At 47.5% G+C, this 18,246-nt stretch overlaps 1 protein-coding gene across 1 annotated transcript; it reads right to left on the minus strand.

The window, feature by feature from the left end:
- Positions 1–4,531: 4,531 nt before the first annotated feature.
- On the minus strand, positions 4,532–5,217 carry LOC123413067. Its single transcript, XM_045106017.1, has 2 exons — positions 5,051–5,217; positions 4,532–4,917 (listed from the first exon to the last, which is right to left on the minus strand). Exons 1-2 carry the CDS (start codon positions 5,124–5,126, stop codon positions 4,727–4,729), a joined length of 267 nt encoding a protein of 88 aa, XP_044961952.1. The 5' UTR covers positions 5,127–5,217; the 3' UTR covers positions 4,532–4,726.
- Positions 5,218–18,246: the final 13,029 nt, after the last annotated feature.

Below are 18,246 nucleotides of genomic sequence, written 5' to 3' on the forward strand. Positions count from 1 at the left end.
AGCTTTGACACAGATCCGGACGACTCTAAGTCGCAAACCGGATACGTATTTATTCTTAATGGGGGTGCAGTAAGCTGGTGCAGTTCCAAGCAAAGCGTCGTAGAAGATTCTACATGTGAAGCGGAGTACATGGCTGCCTCGGAGGCGGCTAAGGAGGGTGTCTGGATGAAGCAGTTCATGACGGATCTTGGAGTGGTGCCAAGTGCACTGGATCCAATAACCTTGTTCTGTGACAACACGGGTGCCATTGCCTTAGCAAAGGAACCACGGTTTCACAAGAAGACCAGACACATCAAACGACGCTTCAACCTCATCCGCGACTACGTCGAGGAAGAGGACGTAAATATATGCAAAGTGCACACGTATCTGAATGTAGCAGACCCGCTGACTAAACCTCTTCCACGGCCAAAACATGATCGACACCAGAACTGTATGGGTGTTAGATTTATTACAATGTAATTCACATGGTGATGTGAGGGCTGGATTATTGACTCTAGTGCAAGTGGGAGACTGTTGGAATTATGCCCTAGAGGCAATAATAAATATGGTTATTATTATAATTCCTGTATCAAGATAATAGTTTATTATCCATGCTATAGTTGTATTGAATGAAGACTCATTTACATGTGTGGATACATAGACAAAACACCGTCCCTAGCATGCCTCTAGTTGGCTAGCCAGTTAGTCAATGATAGTCAGTGTCTTCTGATTATGAACAAGGTGTTGTTTCTTGATAACTGGATCACATCATTGGGAGAATCACGTGATGGACTAGACCCAAACTAATAGACGTAGCATGTTGATCGTGTCATTTTGTTGCTACTGTTTTCTGCGTGTCAAGTATTTATTCCTATGACCATGAGATCATATAACTCACTGACACCGGAGGAATGCTTTGTGTGTATCAAACGTCGCAACGTAACTGGGTGACTATAAAGATGCTCTACAGGTATCTCCGAAGGTGTTAGTTGAGTTAGTATGGATCAAGACTGGGATTTGTCACTCCGTGTGACGGAGAGGTATCTCGGGGCCCACTCGGTAATACAACATCACACACAAGCCTTGCAAGCAATGTAACTTAGTGTAAGTTGCGGGATCTTGTATTACGGAACGAGTAAAGAGACTTGCCGGTAAACGAGATTGAAATAGGTATGCGGATACTGACGATCGAATCTCGGGCAAGTAACATACCGAAGGACAAAGGGAATGACATACGGGATTATACTAATCCTTGGCACTGAGGTTCAAACGATAAGATCTTCGTAGAATATGTAGGATCCAATATGGGCATCCAGGTCCCGCTATTGGATATTGACCGAGGGGTCTCTCGGGTCATGTCTACATAGTTCTTGAACCCGCAGGGTCTGCACACTTAAGGTTCGACGTTGTTTTATGCGTATTTGAGTTATATGGTTGGTTACCGAATGTTGTTCGGAGTCCCAGATGAGATCACGGACGTCACGAGGGTTTCCGGAATGGTCCGGAAACGAAGATTGATATATAGGATGACCTCATTTGATTACCGGAAGGTTTTCGGAGTTACCGGGAATGTACGGGGAATGACGAATGGGTTCCGGGAGTTCACCGGGGGGGGGGGGGGGCAACCCACCTCGGGGAAGCCCATAGGCCTTTGGGGAGACACACTAGCCCTTAGTGGGTTGGTGGGACAGCCCACAAGTGCCCTATGCGCCAAGGAGAAGAAAATCAAGAGAGAAAGAAAAAAAAGGAGGAGGTGGGAAGGAAAGGGGACTCCCTCCCACCAAACCTAGTCCAACTCGGTTTGGGGGGGGGGAGAGTCCTCCCTCTTGGACTCGGCCGACCCCCTTGGGGCTCCCCAAGGCAAGGCCCCCTCCCTCCCACCTATATATACGGAGGTTTTAGGGCTGATTTGAGATGACTTTTTCCACGGCAGCCCGACTACATACCTCCACGGTTTGTCCTCTAGATCGCGTTTCTGCGGAGCTCGGGTGGAGCCCTGCTGAGACAAGGTCATCACCAACCTCCGGAGCGCCGTCACGCTGCCGGAGAACTCTTCAACCTCTCCGTCTCTCTTGCTGGATCAAGAAGGCCGAGATCATCGTCGAGCTGTACGTGTGCTGAACGCGGAGGTGCCGTCCGTTCGGTACTAGATCGTGGGACTGATCGCGGGATTGTTCGCGGGGCGGATCGAGGGACGTGAGGACGTTCCACTACATCAACCGCGTTCTCTAACGCTTCTGTTGTACGGTCTACAAGGGTACGTAGATCACTCATCCCCTCTCATAGATGGACATCACCATGATAGGTCTTCGTGCGCGTAGGAAATTTTTTGTTTCCCATGCGACGTTCCCCAACAGGAGGTGGATTCGGCGTCTCGGCCGCGCGGGCGGCGAGATCCGGTGGTCGTTGGCGTCTTGCGGCGGCTTTTGCAGTGGCCGGTGTGCGCGATCTGGCGCCTCTCCCCTCCTCCCCTGTTCGGCGTGCGGGGCAGCCTAGTCAGGCCGCGCTTTCTTGGATTGCCGGTTTTGTACAGGAGGTGCTGCTGGTGGTGGGGATCTAGTTCGGGCGAAATCCCTGGTCGGCCATGTCCGGCTGCGTCGATGACAACGCCTGAGGGCGCCGTTCCCCTCCTTGGAGGCGTTGGTATGGACTGATCCCCTCACTTTCCCTTCCCCTAGGTCTCCCGGGCGAAAGCCTTAACTTTGTTGGGCGGCGGCGGCGCTCATGGCGTTGTTCCCTTCTTGAAGGCGCCCTTTTGGGAACCTTGGGGCTGGGTGGCGCTTGTGGGTGGTGGGCGACGGCGGTGGTGCGGCCCTATCCTAGCATGGATCTCCGTCCGTTGCTTGGAGATGGACTCGCGTAGGTGGAGGTCGTCGTTTGGCGTCATGATGGCGTCGATGGCGGAGGCACCTGCCAAGGCTGATACCTCAATCTGATCTGAAGATGGACCAGTGGAAGATGGCGGCGACGACACATGTGAGTGCGTCGGATCGGTTTGTGCCTCGGACCGGGTATGTGGCTCGGTCAGGGTCTCCGGCTTTAGATGTTAGGCTTAGGTGAGAGGTCTGGGTATTTGGTCCAGCTTGCACCCCTTCATCATATGAATAGGAGTAGCGACAGATGTTGCCAAGATGGCGGATTCAGACATATTGTTGTACTGCTTTGTAAGGTCCTCGAGAATAATCAATAAATTGGCCGCATGCATCTCACAGATGCAGAAGCCAGGGGTCATCCTCCTTTTTAAAAAATAATAATAATATATATATATATCTAAACACCCCACCTAAACGCCTTACATTGTACATGGCCTTACCGGGTCGTGGCTTCCTCGCGGGGCGGCGCCTCTTTTCCAACTTTGGTATGTCAAACTCCCCCCGCACATTCACATTTTCCTATGACCGTTGATTCGCAGAAGGGTGCGTTTACAAGTGGAGGTACTCAAGCGTAATTGTCTAGGTAGTGGTATTTGTCCTCTGCGTCAGCTCAATTCCTTTGGAGCAGATTTACGGAGGTTGTTGATGGTGGGTCGCGCCACTTCAACTTTCCCGATTTCCCTAATTTGCAATTTAGAGCATCTTTAGCCATGATTTGTAAATTTGGATTCTTAAACATCCGTGAAGATGTTCGATCTATTTGTCGGTCCGCACAAGTACTTTCCTCATTTTTTCTCATATGTTCGATCACTTATACGTGATTGGTGGAGAGGAAGAAAAAGAAAAAAGAAAAAAGAAATGATAATCCGGAGTGGGGTCGCGTTCTATGTGACGAACTGATCGGACGCGTTCGCGAGCCTTTATATCTTTTCCGTATTTAAGATGGATATGCGGTTTCACGGATAAACCGGACATATAGAGACGATATGAGGAGTTCGTTTGAATTATTTTTTTCATTCTTTTTTCCATCCTGTCATTTAGCGGATGCGTCTATAAACATATGAGAGGTTATTTAAGAAGTCCGGTGTAGATGCTCTTAGGTCAATAATGATCGATGTGTCATTTGAGTCGGCTTTGGGGTGCTCCGTCCACCATATGGACGATCCACTACAAGCTAGCGATTGAATCGTGCTTGTCTCCCCGTGGACACAAACTATTTTTATTTGATTGAGCAGAAGCGCATAAATTGATACTCCATGCGTTTATTCACAACTAGCAAAAGGACCCATGCGTTGCAACGGAAGAAAGAAATACCACACGGCACACACTCTTAATTTATAAAAAATGTCTATAATTTGAGAATTTATAGTTACGATACAAATAAAGATGGTCTTATCCTACAAAAATGCAGTTCAAAATTTCACAGATCTTCTATTTTAACACGGCTTGCATGTAGATTTAATACGTACAAAGAATCAGTCAAGTGACCTTCAGTTTCATCTCTAATCCTGATTTTGTTACGTGTTCATCCCTAATCCGGATGAGTACCGGTATGAAAGAAAGACGAATAAACTTATTTATTAAGATTGCACCCTAGATATTTTAAAAAATATTTAATATATACTAAGAGTTTAATGTCATAAACAGTAAAGGCTTTTTTGTAAAATCACCTCGATGGGTTTTACGACGGAAACGATAGCCTCTTTATTATTAAGTAAAGATAATAGATTTTTCTCAAAGAAATAACACGACGACAACACAGTTGTTGTTGGACGTGGACCACGTGCATGTACAACCACAACGCTTGTGCTCATGCATCTGAGCTTTTATTTTTGGTGGAACGTGCATCTCATGATCTGCGCTTGACCGATCGATTAGTACTTCTTGCAGGGTGGGCAAGGTGTGCCGTCGTCGCCGCGTGCATCGGCGCACCGGAACGTTTGCTTGGGGCTCGTCTCCACGACGCGGCAGTTCACGCAGCCGTCGCGGCACTTGGGACCGGCGTCGTCGCACACCACCGCCCCCGAGAAGAACCTGCAGTTGTCGCAGCACTTGGGAAACTCGGCTGCACGCACATGCAAGAAAATACGTCAATCGCCTTGCAAGACAAAGGCACCATCTTGCTAACTGGATTCGCATCAATTAACTACAACTTGTAAGGTCCCAGCGAATTCACAAAAGGGCAATCAGCAAGGTACCGTTGGCGTGTGAGAGGATCCCCATGACCAGGACGGTCTGGAGAACCAGGATCGCCACGAGCGTGCTACTCTTCATCGTTGCTCCTGAACTTGTCGAGCAAACCTCTCGCCTTGTCCTGTCTACGAGTAGAAATGATGATTTATGCTGTAGTTGTGTGTGGCCAGAGCTACGAGCAACTCTATATATAGGTGCCCGTTCTTGAAACATGCCCATTTGCTGCTGCGTCAGCTATAAATTGTTATCGCGGTGGGTAGGTGCTTAGAGATAAACTTGTTTGACTCTTGGCTAGCTTGGACTTGTTTCATTTTCCTTTAAAGGCGGCTTGGACGTGTTAGGCATGCATCCCCATCTTCCACGTCCAGCGCATCGGCGCGCCTAGTTTCTCATCATTATTCGGTTATGTGTGGAAAGAGCAATTTATATTCGGGCCGGATCGGTGGATCAATGTTGTATGTGTGCACGGCACCTCAATGTGGCTGATTAGTACTTCCTCTATTTTGGAATACAAGACACTAGAAAGGCAATGTGCGCTTTGCCGCGCCGTTTATATTCTTAAGGTTATACTTGTTTTATGTAAAAAAACTGAAATCGCAATAACATCCATAAGTGTGGGCTTTAAGGAATGTTGTCCATATATTTCGTATGGTGTGTAAAAGAAACAGTTCACAAGTCGGTGCATGGGCAAAACAGCTAACGTCCATACGTCCGACCTCCTGCCCTTGCAACCCGCCCATCCGGCCTGCCACCTCGCGATCCCGCGTGTCTCTGCGTGACAGTTCCACTCAGTTGCCATGTAACACTGAAAAAACATGGCAACTGACATGCATGCAGGCACAGGCATGCGGACACGGCAGTTTCACTCAGTTGACATGTAACACTGGAAAGACATAACAACTGACAGGCATGCGGACACGACAGTTCCACTCAGTTACCATGTAACACTTGAAAGACATGACAACTGACAGGCATGCGGGCACATCAGTTTCACTTAGTTGCCATGTAAACTGAAAAGACATGACAACTAACAGACATGCGAACACGACAGTTCCACTCAGTTACCATGTAACACTTGAAAGACATGACAACTGACAGGCATGCGGGCACATCAGTTTCACTTAGTTGCCATGTAAACTGAAAAGACATGACAACTAACAGACATGCGGGCACGACAGTTGCACTCAATTGTCATGTAACACTGTGAAGACATGACAACTGACAGGCATGTGGGCATGTGGGCACGACGCCAGTTCCAACACACGTCGGGTTGGCAGCCGCGAGCTCTGCGTGCAGGAAGCAGGCGTGTGGGCGAACTGATAAACGCCCACACACCAGCCCCTTCCTACGTGTCATAAAAATTCTACCAAAAATTGCCAAGATTCATGCAACCACGAACGGACAGCTATCCATGCGTGTGGGTGGTTTCCAAAAGCCCACACGAGTGTGAGGTTATCTTTTCTCAAAAATTGAAGTTGTGAAAAATATTTACGTATTAGTTGATTTGACGTGTGGGGGATATAATGAAGTGCATTTTTTATCGGATATGCTACTCCTACGGATAAACTCCTACGACAGACTTTGAGTAGTCATGCCTACAGATGGATGTGTCAATCTATGGTCACGGATTAGGAAAAAGGTAGGCCAACAGTGTAAATTGGGGAAGTGATTGGTGGGACAATGTTTGGTATGACCAATCCATAGCAAATCGTTCGTGAGTGTATCATTTCTTTTTATTGTGGTGTTTGGATGGATTTTTTTTGACCGTGTGATTGAAGGACGTTTTTTAGTTAGTACAAAAACATGAGAAAGTTACTTACGTTGTTGGACGTATGTTATGCTGGTGCTAAACATGTCATGGGCGACACTTCCATTTTGTCACCCATTCGTCGAGAGGTTACAAATTGCAGAGTTGGATGGGGGGCTTCAAAACGGGATAGCTTAACGACGTTAGAGATCTCATTGTCAAAACAATGTATCAATGGAGTCAAAATTAAGAATTGACGGAAGAAGCTTTAAAATTAGGGAACATAGTATATTGAAAAATGAATGAGATAGCTTATTGTGAAATTGTTGACTTGACCACAATTGGATGATGCAACTATAAATTAAGACCTTAGTTGATTGTGAGGCTTAAAAAAGGAAGCTTACTGTTATGGAGGATTAAAATAATTAAGCAAGAAATTATTGATCCGGTCAAAATTTCAAATTAATGTCCTTAATTGAATGAGAGGCCTCCAATTCTAGGGAGTTTAGTCATATAGTATATTCGACATGAGGTATTGTATGAAATATCATGCATGACAACTAGATAAATTAGATAACATAACATACAATTAAATAAGAAAGAGTTTATTACGATAATATGATACATCAAAATATTTTAATAAAAATAATATATCAATATTTTGAAGATATCAATTACACCCAAACTGTGCACCAACAAGATGTCGAAAGATATCAATGGTGCACACGGTTAAGACAAAAACAAAAAAGAGAAAAATATAGAAACGAAGGCCCCGTCGGAGTGATAGAACACTCACAACAGGAACACTCTAACCATCATCGAAGACAACACCCATACTACAATAGAGGTTCTCCAAAAAAGATGTCTCCAAGAAGGAAACAATGGACAAATGTTGTCGTCGCCACATGAAGGATCTTGGGTTTTCACCCTCGAGAGAGTCTGAGATCCCAAAAACAATGCCTTCGAAAGACTATTACCATGTACAACCAATGAAGGCGAGACCTTGGGCTTTCATCCTGGATATTGCGGCTCAATAATTGATAAGAACCTCCTAAAATGTTGTTCACTTGTGTTGCCGCCCCTCCTGCCAAGGTGGCCACTACAAGTCCTCAACACCCGACACAAAGGAAACAAAATCTATGCCACCATTCCTTAACGCAACCAAAACTCCTCGCCGCCATTAGAAGTCTCCGATATCAGCCACCACAATATTCTTCATCACTGACAACATCGTGGAAATCTATACTTAGACATGTCATGTGGCACTGGCAAGACAATGAATCTTCACGCCACACCCTCATGAAGCCTCTCTGGACGAAAATGAGGGCCTGCCCGACCAGATCAATTTCGATCTAGATATCGAGTGACGCCGTGCGCCAAAACTTGAGATCTCTGAGAGGAAGATGGAACTCGTTGCTGTATAGATCGAGGAGGCCGGCATGAAGCCGATCAAAGTTTGGGAGAGCGAAGACCACGAGGTCCAACCACCGCGTGATTCCCATGGATCCCGATGGGCAGGATCTGGGAAGTGCCCCCATCGTCCGCCACCAACCCAGGCGAGAGTTGCCGTCGCGACCTGCCCTCCGCGACCGGGATGAAAATACGAAGACCGACCGCCTCCTAGCTCCACCTAGTGTCGGTGGCCCACACCAGCCCCCCACAAGAGGAGAGGACAGAGGGCCCTACCACCACATGATGCCGACAAGGTCAAACCGGATCTAGTGCGTCCCGGACCTGGCGTATTGCGTCCTTATGTGAGGTGGCAGGCGCAACAATCGACGACTACTGGCTGGATCGCATCCACCTATAGCGGAGGGAGGCCGCAGTTACCAGCATAGCATAGAGCACATGTTGGATGGGCAAACAGGAAACAACCCAACTTTGAATCCAATATGTGATGGGTGTGGTTGATGGGTCTTTTATCTTTTGGCCGAGGTAGGGCACGCTGCAACCGGAGCCGTTCCAAGATCGTTCTGTAATTGTCCCTTGGCAATTTCATACTAAGAAATCCGTAGGGTTGAGGTACAGGTTTTGGTCCTTACAATGTTGTCCCATAATTCCTTGGCACTATTGATGTGTATGTAAGGTCTCCGTTGCTTATCATTCATTCCTTTTCTTATGCACATGATTGCGGTGTCATTGAGATGCTTGTCATAAGTTTCTCCTGGAGTGAGAGTCTTTGGGTCGACAGGATGGTAGCCATGCTCCAGAATGTCCAATATTTCATCATTGGCGTACCTAAGATGATCCTGCATACCAACTCTCCACAAAGAAAAATTGGAATTTTCATCAAGCAAAGGAGGTTTTCCTCCAGGATTGTACTTAGGTTTATCAACTTGAGGTCTAGCATAAAGCCATGGAACACTAGTTTGGTCAGTGCCAGGAGGTTGTTGGCCAGGTGAAGAACTGGGCACATTTGGCCTCGAGGCCCCACCACTTGGAGGTGATGCCATCATTGTGGATAATGTGGCCAGTCTCATTTGGACCAAGGCCTCAAGAGAAGCATCATGCTCCTCATTTTGCTTAGCAACGGCCCGTTCCAGATCCTAAGAAGTGAAGGACTTGACTTCCATGGAAGTCGCGCCCTTATCCATTTGATCTGCAACTAGGGGAGTCCCATAGGGGTTCATCTTGCTCTAGGGCGGTTAAGCCACAAGAATAGAGCATGAGGCTCTGATACTAATTGAAAGGGATCAAGATGGACCTAGAGGGGGGGGGGTGAATAGGTACAGTTACAAATTTTATCGGTTACTTAGCAATTTTAGGCAATAATACGAATATGAAAATGAGCCTAACAATTGCAAGGGTGAAGGGTAAACTTTGTGAAGCAAGCACGGCAACAAGTAGGATATAATAAAGCACAAGTAAGTAATCAAAGACTAGCAACAAGTAGGAAGTTAAGGTTAGGGATAACCGCAACTCCGAGAGAAAATGATGTATCCTGATGTTCACTTCCTTGGAGGGAAACTACGTCACCGTTTAGTTAGGTGGGTGTTACCACGAAGGCACACCAACACCACGAAGGCTCACTATCGGTGAATACTCACAACATATGCCATAGGTAGGCTAAAGTCGGTGAGAACCGAAGGGACAACGGAGGGCGCTGGGGACGAGGTTGGTACATGCATGGAACGCACGATGTACCCAGGTTCAGGGATCTCCGTAGAGATAAGACCCCTAGTCCTGCCGGAGTGTATGATGTATATGGATGGATTACAAGGTTGCTCCTGGAGCTGTGTTGAGGAGGAGGAAGAGGGGAGCAGCTGGCTCGTCTCTACCTCTCTCTATGTGGTTGGTGGGTGTGGTATGTTGTTCGACTGACCCCCTGCATGGAGGGTGACCGGGGGGTTTGATAGACTAACCCACCGGCCTACAATATGGATAAATGGTACAAGAGTGGGACCCGGCTGGCAGCCTCACCGGCTGGCCAGGGGGCCCAAGAGGGTCTTGTCTTGTCGCTTGAGGGGCCCGCCGGCTGCAAGGTATCGTCTGGCTGTGGGACCCGCCGGCTAGCCAATGAAGGTCTCGCGTAAGGTTGACGCCGAGCACGCGCTGTACGTTCGGCGTCGTCCAGCGAGATTCGTCATGGGAAGATAGTACAACCGCCTCCACTGTTCCCCATGCTGAGTGCAGTAATGGAGTGGGAGTTTGACGGTCTGACACTATGATGGGTGATGGATCAGAGCCGGGGTAGGTGAGCGGCATGGCCGCCGATGCTCGTACCTACCGGGCACTCTGATCTAGTACCTTTGCTGACGCGTAGCTACCTTTAATCGTAGGGTCTCGTCATGACCTACGATCTGATGTGACTTGAGATCCCCAGCCGGCTAGCTTGCTTGGCTAGCCGGCTGGGGCACGGCCGCCTCGTCCCTAGCCGGCTGGCTTGGCCAAGGCGGTCAGGGAGAGGTAGCCTTCTCGCCTCTAGCCGGCAGGGGTTGCTTGGCCGGCAAGATAGTTGGCCGCCTCGTCCTCCAGCCGGCAGGCGCAGCCTAGCTAGCCAGAAGACTTGGGCCTTGGAGAATTATACTTGGTCATTCCCTTTGGGCAAGAAATGAAGGAGCAGGCTCGATGAGCCTACCCCGGGGTTATCCCCCCGACAGTAGTCCCCGAAGCTGGAGGGGCCCGCCGTCTGCGGACGGATGGCCTCGCCGGTTTGATATTTTGTCTTGGTATTCCTGCCGCCATCCGTGGCAGGGGACGCCGGCTCCGAAGCCGGTTGGCTTCGAAGCGACGCCTCGACTTCGTCGTAGGTTGCTTAGATCGCGCCACGTGCCAGGCCCAGCCTGACGTGATGATGGTGATTACTGGTGATGGGACCGGCCTGGGCCCTGGGTCCCGCCACGACGCCCCCTCGGCCTCGGTGCGGAAGACCCTCCGTGGATTTACTCCGTGACGGCTGGGCTTAGGGAAGCGCTACCGCCCGTAATACACGGGGGTAGTTGGGTCCCGCGCACACCGGATTTCCTCCCCATGACGCTTCGTGGGGTTTAAACGGGATGTGGGGGTTTCGAGGAGGCCATTCGCCCCCCTTCTCGCCCCGCATCGACGCCCTCTTCCTCCTTGAGCCCAGACAGAAAGAGCCCGTCCTCTTCATCTTCGTCATCTCCCTCGCCGTCGAGCCACCAGCCCTTTCAAGCTCCAGCCGCCCGCGCCATGGTCGGCGGCTCCTCCTCGAAGAAGACCTCGTCGCAGGGAGCTTGGCTGGGCAGCGAGATCTGCGAAGGCCATATCGAGGTGCTCCGCCATCACCGGCTGTTGCCCCCGGCCTCCCAGGTGGTGGTGCGAATCCCTCGCGCCGAGACCGCCCCAACACCTGCCGCGGGAGAGATCATTGTTTTCGACGAGCATTTCTACAGGGGCTTCGGGCTCCCGGCGAGCTCCTTCTTCTTCGAGTGGCTCCACTTCTTCGGCCTGCAGCCGCATCACCTGGCGCCGAACGCCATCTTGCAGCTGTCGGCCTTCGTGGTCTTGTGCGAGGGCTTCCTCGGGATCGAGCCCCGCCTTGATCTCTGGCGAAGCTTGTTTTTCTTCAAGCAGCAGTCCATTGCGATGGACAAGGCTGCATAGGAGAAGCACATCGGGCCACGTGCGATGACGTCGTGCGGAGCCGCACTGGTGCATCATCGCTCGAAGTCCGGCTTCCCCCAGCTGCCGCTGCAGGAGTCCATCAAGCAGCGGCAGAAGGGCTTCTTCTATGTGAAGAATGCCGACCCTGCCCGAGACGCCCTCAACATGCCCCCGTTCAACATTAATCCTCCGACAAAGTTGAACTGGGTGGCGAAGTTCCCCAAGCCGATTCCTGAGGTGGCACAGATCGGCGCCCACCTTGTCATTTTGGAGAAAGGCGTCCTTCTTGGCCGCGACCTGCTCACCACCATGGTGACTCGTAGGATCCTGCCGCTACAGAGGCGGCTGACGTCAGCTGTGCTTCCCCGGCAATGGCGCCAGAAAAGTGATGATCCTGCAATCTCTAGTCTTAGCTAGACGAATGCTTATGACAACGAACCTTCTCCTGCAACGACACCAGAAGAATGCTGCTAGCACTCCCCGACAATGGAACTAGAAGAATGTTGTTGATGTCCCACCAGCGCGTGGGTTCGCAGCAGTTTTCGAGGGTAGAGTATTCGACCCAAATTTGTAGATCGCCTTTAGGAGGTGAGAGAATACTCTCGAGTATTAGCAGCTGAATTTGTCGGATTCAACCACACCTGAAAGATTAGTATCTACAAGCACAGTAGTAACAGCAAAGTAGTATGATAACAACGGTGTCAGAAACGATCTGTTGACGGCAGACTATTCCTAACGATTGTATCAATGGCACCTCCGTTGCCGCGTTGACGGAAGTTGTCAGTTCCCGTCAATGTCAGGTGAACCAACAGTGTAGCAGGTAGTAGCAGTGTAACGAGAAATAGCAGTGGCAAGGAACAGTAGTAGTGACAACAGTAGCAAGTAGCGGCAGTAGCAAGCGACAGTAATAGCAACAGTAGCAGCAGCAGAGCAAGACAAGTAACAGCAGTAACAACAATAGTAGCAGCAGCAGAGCAAGACAAGTAACAGCAGTAGCAACAATAGTAGCAGCAGCAGAGCAAGACAAGTAACAACAGTAGCAACAGTAGGATAAACTCGTAGGCAATGGGTCGGTGATTTGTTTGGATGATATTCATCATGCAACAGCTATAACACGGAGAGATAAGTGGCTAGCTCCCGTTCGTCAATGTGATGTAGACATGCATTCCGTGTGTCATCATACGTGCTTAGGGAAAAGAACTTGCATGACATCTATTGTACACCCCTCCCGTGGCAGCGGGGTCCAAAAGGAAACTACGGGATATTAAGGTTCTCCTTTTAATAAAGAACCGGACCAACGCATTAGCACTTGGTGAACACATGAACTCCTCAAACTATGGTCATCACCGGGAGTGGTTCCGGTTATTGTCACTCCGGGGTTACCGGATCATAACACATAGTAGGTAACTACAATTTGCAAGATCGGATCTAAAACACACATATATTGGTGACAACATAATAATTTCAGATCTGAAATCATGGCACTCGGGACCTAGTGACAAGCATTAAGCATGGCAAAGTAGTAGCAACATCAATCTCAAAACATAGTGGATACTAGGGATCAATCCCCATCAAAACTAACTCGATTACATGATAGATCTCATCCTACTCATCACCGCCCAGCGAGCCTACGAATAGATTACTCACGAACGACGAAGAGCTTCATGGAGTTGGAGAGGGAAGAAGGTTGATGATGACGATGGCGACGATTTCCCCTCTCCGAAGCCCAAGATGGACTCCAGATCTGCCCTCCAGGTGAAGAACAGGTGGTGGCGGCGCCTCCGTATCGAAAACGCGATGAAAACTTCTCTTTTTATTTTTTCTGGGACGAAAGGCAACTTATAGAGCTGTAGTTGGGGGCGGGAGGTGCCTGTGGGCCCCACAAGCCTGCCCACCGCCACCAGGGGGTGGTGGCAGAGCAGGGGCTTGTGGCCCACTAGCCCACCCGCTGAGGTGGAACTTGGCGCAGATATTTTTGATATTTTCCAAAACTGCTCCCTATAAATTTTCAGGACGTTTGGAGAACTTTGATTTCTGCACAAAAATAACACCAAGGCAATTCTCCTAAAAACAACGTCAGTCCAGGTTAGTTCCATTCAAATCATGCAAATTATAGTCCAAAACAAGGGCAAAAGAATTTGGAAAAGTAGATACGTTGGAGGCGTATCAACTCCCCAAGCTTAAAACCTTGCTTGTCCTCAAGCAACTCAGTTGACAAACTGAGAGAGAAAGAAAAACTTTGACAAACTCTGTTTGATCTTGTTGTTTCAACTATGTCTAACTCATAACCAGAATTTCAGCAAGATCACAAGTTAACCACATAAGCAAGTGATACAAAGGTCTCACGGTAAACTAATATCAATGGCATAATCAGCTAACGAGCAAATAATAATGAGTTTCAAATACCAACACTTCAATCAAAACAAGCATGAAGCAATATGAATAGGTGGTATCTCACTAGCTCTTTCTGAGACCGCAAAACATAAATGCAGAGCACTTTCAAAGATCAAGGGCTGACTAAACATTGTAATTCATAGCAACGAAGGTCCAGTCATAGTCATACTCAATATCAATCAAAAGCAAAGCATAAAAATGACAGAGGTGCTGTCTAATTGGTGCTTATATAAGAGGAGGATGACTCGACAGGAAAATAAATAGACAGGCCCTTCGCAGAGGGAAGCATTGATTTGCAGAGGTGCCAGAGCTGAAGCTTTGAAAACAGAGATAATAATTTTGGGTGGCATGCTTTCATTGTCAACGCAATGACCAATAGTTCTCAATATCTTCCATGCTACTCATGCTATAGGCGGTTCCCAAACAGAAAAGTAAAGTTTTAACTCCCCCACCACCAATCAATCATACTCCACGGCTAGTCGAATCCTCGGGTACCGTCCATACTAACATCAATCCCGGGGGAGTCTTATTTTACAGTTATGTTTTCGATTTAAGCATGGAACTGGGCATCCCAAATACCGGCCCCTTTCTCGTGAATGACTGTGAATAAACACATGTCAAGGATAACACTCCTAGCATGGAAGATACCAATAGCCCTCAGTCACCACATGAGCGGTTCGGGCATGCAAAACAGATTATTTCTTGAAGGTTTAGAGAATGGCCCATGCAAATTTACTTGGAACGGCAGGTAGATACCGTAAATAGGTAGGTATGGTGGACTCTCATGGAAAAACTTTTGGGTTTATGAAAGTGGATGCACAAGCAACATTCCTGCTTAGTACAAGTGAAGGCTAGCAAAAGACTAGGGAGCGACCAACTAGAGAGCGAGAACAGTCATCAAGATGCAATGAGTTTGACTAACATTGAATGCAAGCATGAACATGATATAAATCACCATGAATACGAACATCATAGAGGCTATGTTGATTTTTTTCAACTACATGCATGAACATGCGCCAAGTCAAGCCACTTGAAACATTCAAAGGAGAATACCATCCTATCATACTACATCATAGTCATCTCAAAATCTATGTTGGCAATCAAGACAAACCATTATAAGCTCTCAGCTAAATAAGCATGGCATCAGAAACTATGATCTCTAAGTTGTCATTGCAAACATGGTTCTCTCACAACAAAGCTAAATCTGGGTCGACAAGCTAGTCATATTTACAAAAACAAAATAGATAGAGTTCATACCAGCTTTTCAGTCTCAGTCACTTCATCATATATCATCATTGTTGCCTTTCATTTGCACGATCGAACGATGAAAACGATAATAAGCGCATTGGACTAAGCTGAATTTGCAGGCAAACACAAAGGAGAAGGCAAAATAATATGGCTCTTTGAAAGCTAAACAGGTAAGCATGTAAGAACCACTAAGCATTGTAACCAATATCTTCTACCTTCACACAAAGAGAAAAGAAAGCTATTTACACGGGAGAGCTCCCAACAAGCAAAAGAAGAAAGAAAAATCTTTTTGGGTTTTCTCAAAAGGACACAAAACAAGAAAACAAGAAAATGAAAAGAAACTAGCATGGATAATACAGTGGCAAAGTGTAAACACCGGCTAACTAAATGAAAGCATAAGCATGAATGTAAAGTTGGTGAGAACACGTACTCCCCCAAGCTTAGGCTTTTGGCCTAGCTTGGTCTACTCCCATGGATGATCCTGGCGAAACCCAAAGTCATAATGGGTGTTATACGGGAGTGTTGCAGCCACTGCCTGAATAGATGCCTCACAAAGTCGAGCAACCGTCGCATCCCTCTCATACTCCTCACCCTCTCCTATGGTTATGTAGTATCTTTGTTTAACCTGAAAGTCAAAGAAAGCAGGAGCAGGAAGGGTAATATGGAAAACACGCTGCCGGCTAAATATCAAGCGGTATAGGAGGGATCCATGATATCTCTCAAGGAACTGGTAGCGTGTTAGAGCGACACGATCAAGGTAGGCTGTATGGAGAGGAGTGTCTTCTGGACGGATGGATACTCCAAGAAAATTTTCTAAACGTGTAGCATAAACTCCACCAAAGAAATCCCCCTCACTGGCATTTTTATTGAGCCTCCTTGCTATTATAGCTCCCATATTGAAGCTCCTGTCACCTGTTACTATGCTCTTAAGGATACTAAGGTCGGAAGCGCATAGGTGACAATGTGCACCCTTGCCGTTAATGCACCTACCTATGAAGAGGGCAAGGTAGTGCAAGGCAGGGAAATGGATGCTTCCTATGGTGGCTTGCATGATATCTCTGGTTTCTCCAATAGTTATACTAGAGACAAAGTCTTTGACCGAAGACTTAGGAGGATCATTAACACTACCCCCATCAGGTATCTTGCAGATCCTATTGAAATCCTCCAGATCCACGGTATAGGATTTATCGTACAAATCAAACAATATGGATGATTCACGGCGAGCTAAAAATTTAAATCTACGCACGAAAGAGACAGTGAGCATAGCATATTGTTCACATTTATCTGAGAGGAATTCTTCTAACCCAGCATTGCGGACAAGTGCGTCGAACTCATCCTTGAAGCCTGCTTCGATCATGAACTCATCGGAAGGCCATTCACATGGTTGCACCGGTGCGTCCCTTAGTTGAAAAGGTTCGGGCTCCCGAAAGGAGAGATGAGGACCCTTCTTACTTGAGGAACCACCATGAAACTTCCTCCTCAACATAATTTCCTTATGCTGAAATTTTTGAAGTTCAAGAGAAAAGTGAATAAAGACCCACCACACCTTATAGCAACTACTCCTACTAGTGCCTAGAAACCGTATCACGCCCTAAAACTAGTTGGGACCAGCTAAAATCAACTTTTCTAGCTCAAGAACAGGGTCACGAAGGCAGCAAGAATTCACGAAGGATAAAGCACTAGAGGAAAAACTAATTGGACCAATGGAGGAGTCACTTACGAAGGAGTATTTTCCCTAAAACGGTTCGGAGAATGGTGCTTTGAGCAAGGAGCTCGAAAATCACACTCAAATGAGCAAGAACACGGGTTTGAGCTGCAAAACAATTTTTTGTGGAGGTGGAAGAAGAGCCTGACAACTGGAATGAGTGGAGGGGGTGCCTGTGGCCCCCACAAGCTTGCACCCCGCCACCAGGGGCTAGGTGGCGGTGGGGGGGGGCTTGTGGCCCACTGGTCAGGCCCCTTGACAAGCTCTCAGGCCGAGAAATTTTCAATAATTCCAGAAAAAATCATACTAAATTTTCAGGACCATCGGAGAACTTTTATTTTCGAGGTAGTTTTCTCCGGGACGCTAAAACAGAAAACAGAAAAAGCTAAACTAATTCTATCATTTTTCTTCTAAGCAACAGAAAAGGAAAACTCAAAACAGAGGTATGTGACTCTCTGATTCATCCGTCTCATGGTCATCGAAAGAAATCCGTCAATGGGGTTGATCAAGTCCTTATGACAAAACTTTCTTGAATCGCAAGAGAGAACGGAGGATTTTCGAATAGCCACTAAGTCACCTCAATGGGGATATGTATCTCCCCAACAAGCAAATCATACTTCATCTTGACACGAGGAATAGGGCATTCAAAGCTCCCAATGAGAATCGATGAAGTCTTTTCGATAGCATTGATGTAATGTACTAGATATCGTTTCTTCGGAAAGTGCACGGTGTGCTCATTACCGTTGAGATGGAAAGTGACATTGCCTTTGTTGCAATCTATAAGAGTCCCTGCAGTGTTTAAAAGGGTCTTTCGAGGATGATAGCCATGGCATCGTCCTCGGGAATATCCAAGATAACAAAGTCTGTTAAGATATGGTATTAGCAACCACAAGAGGCACATCCTCGCAAATGCTGATAGGGAAAGCAGTTGATTTGTCGACTATTTGCAGAGAATTTTCAGTGGGTGTCAACTTATCCAACTCAAGTCTACGATAAAGAGAGAGCGGCATAACACTAACACCGGCTCCAAGGTCACATAA

This window comes from Hordeum vulgare, chromosome 1H (genome assembly GCF_904849725.1).
Source record: "Hordeum vulgare subsp. vulgare chromosome 1H, MorexV3_pseudomolecules_assembly, whole genome shotgun sequence".
Taxonomy (NCBI): domain Eukaryota; kingdom Viridiplantae; phylum Streptophyta; class Magnoliopsida; order Poales; family Poaceae; genus Hordeum; species Hordeum vulgare.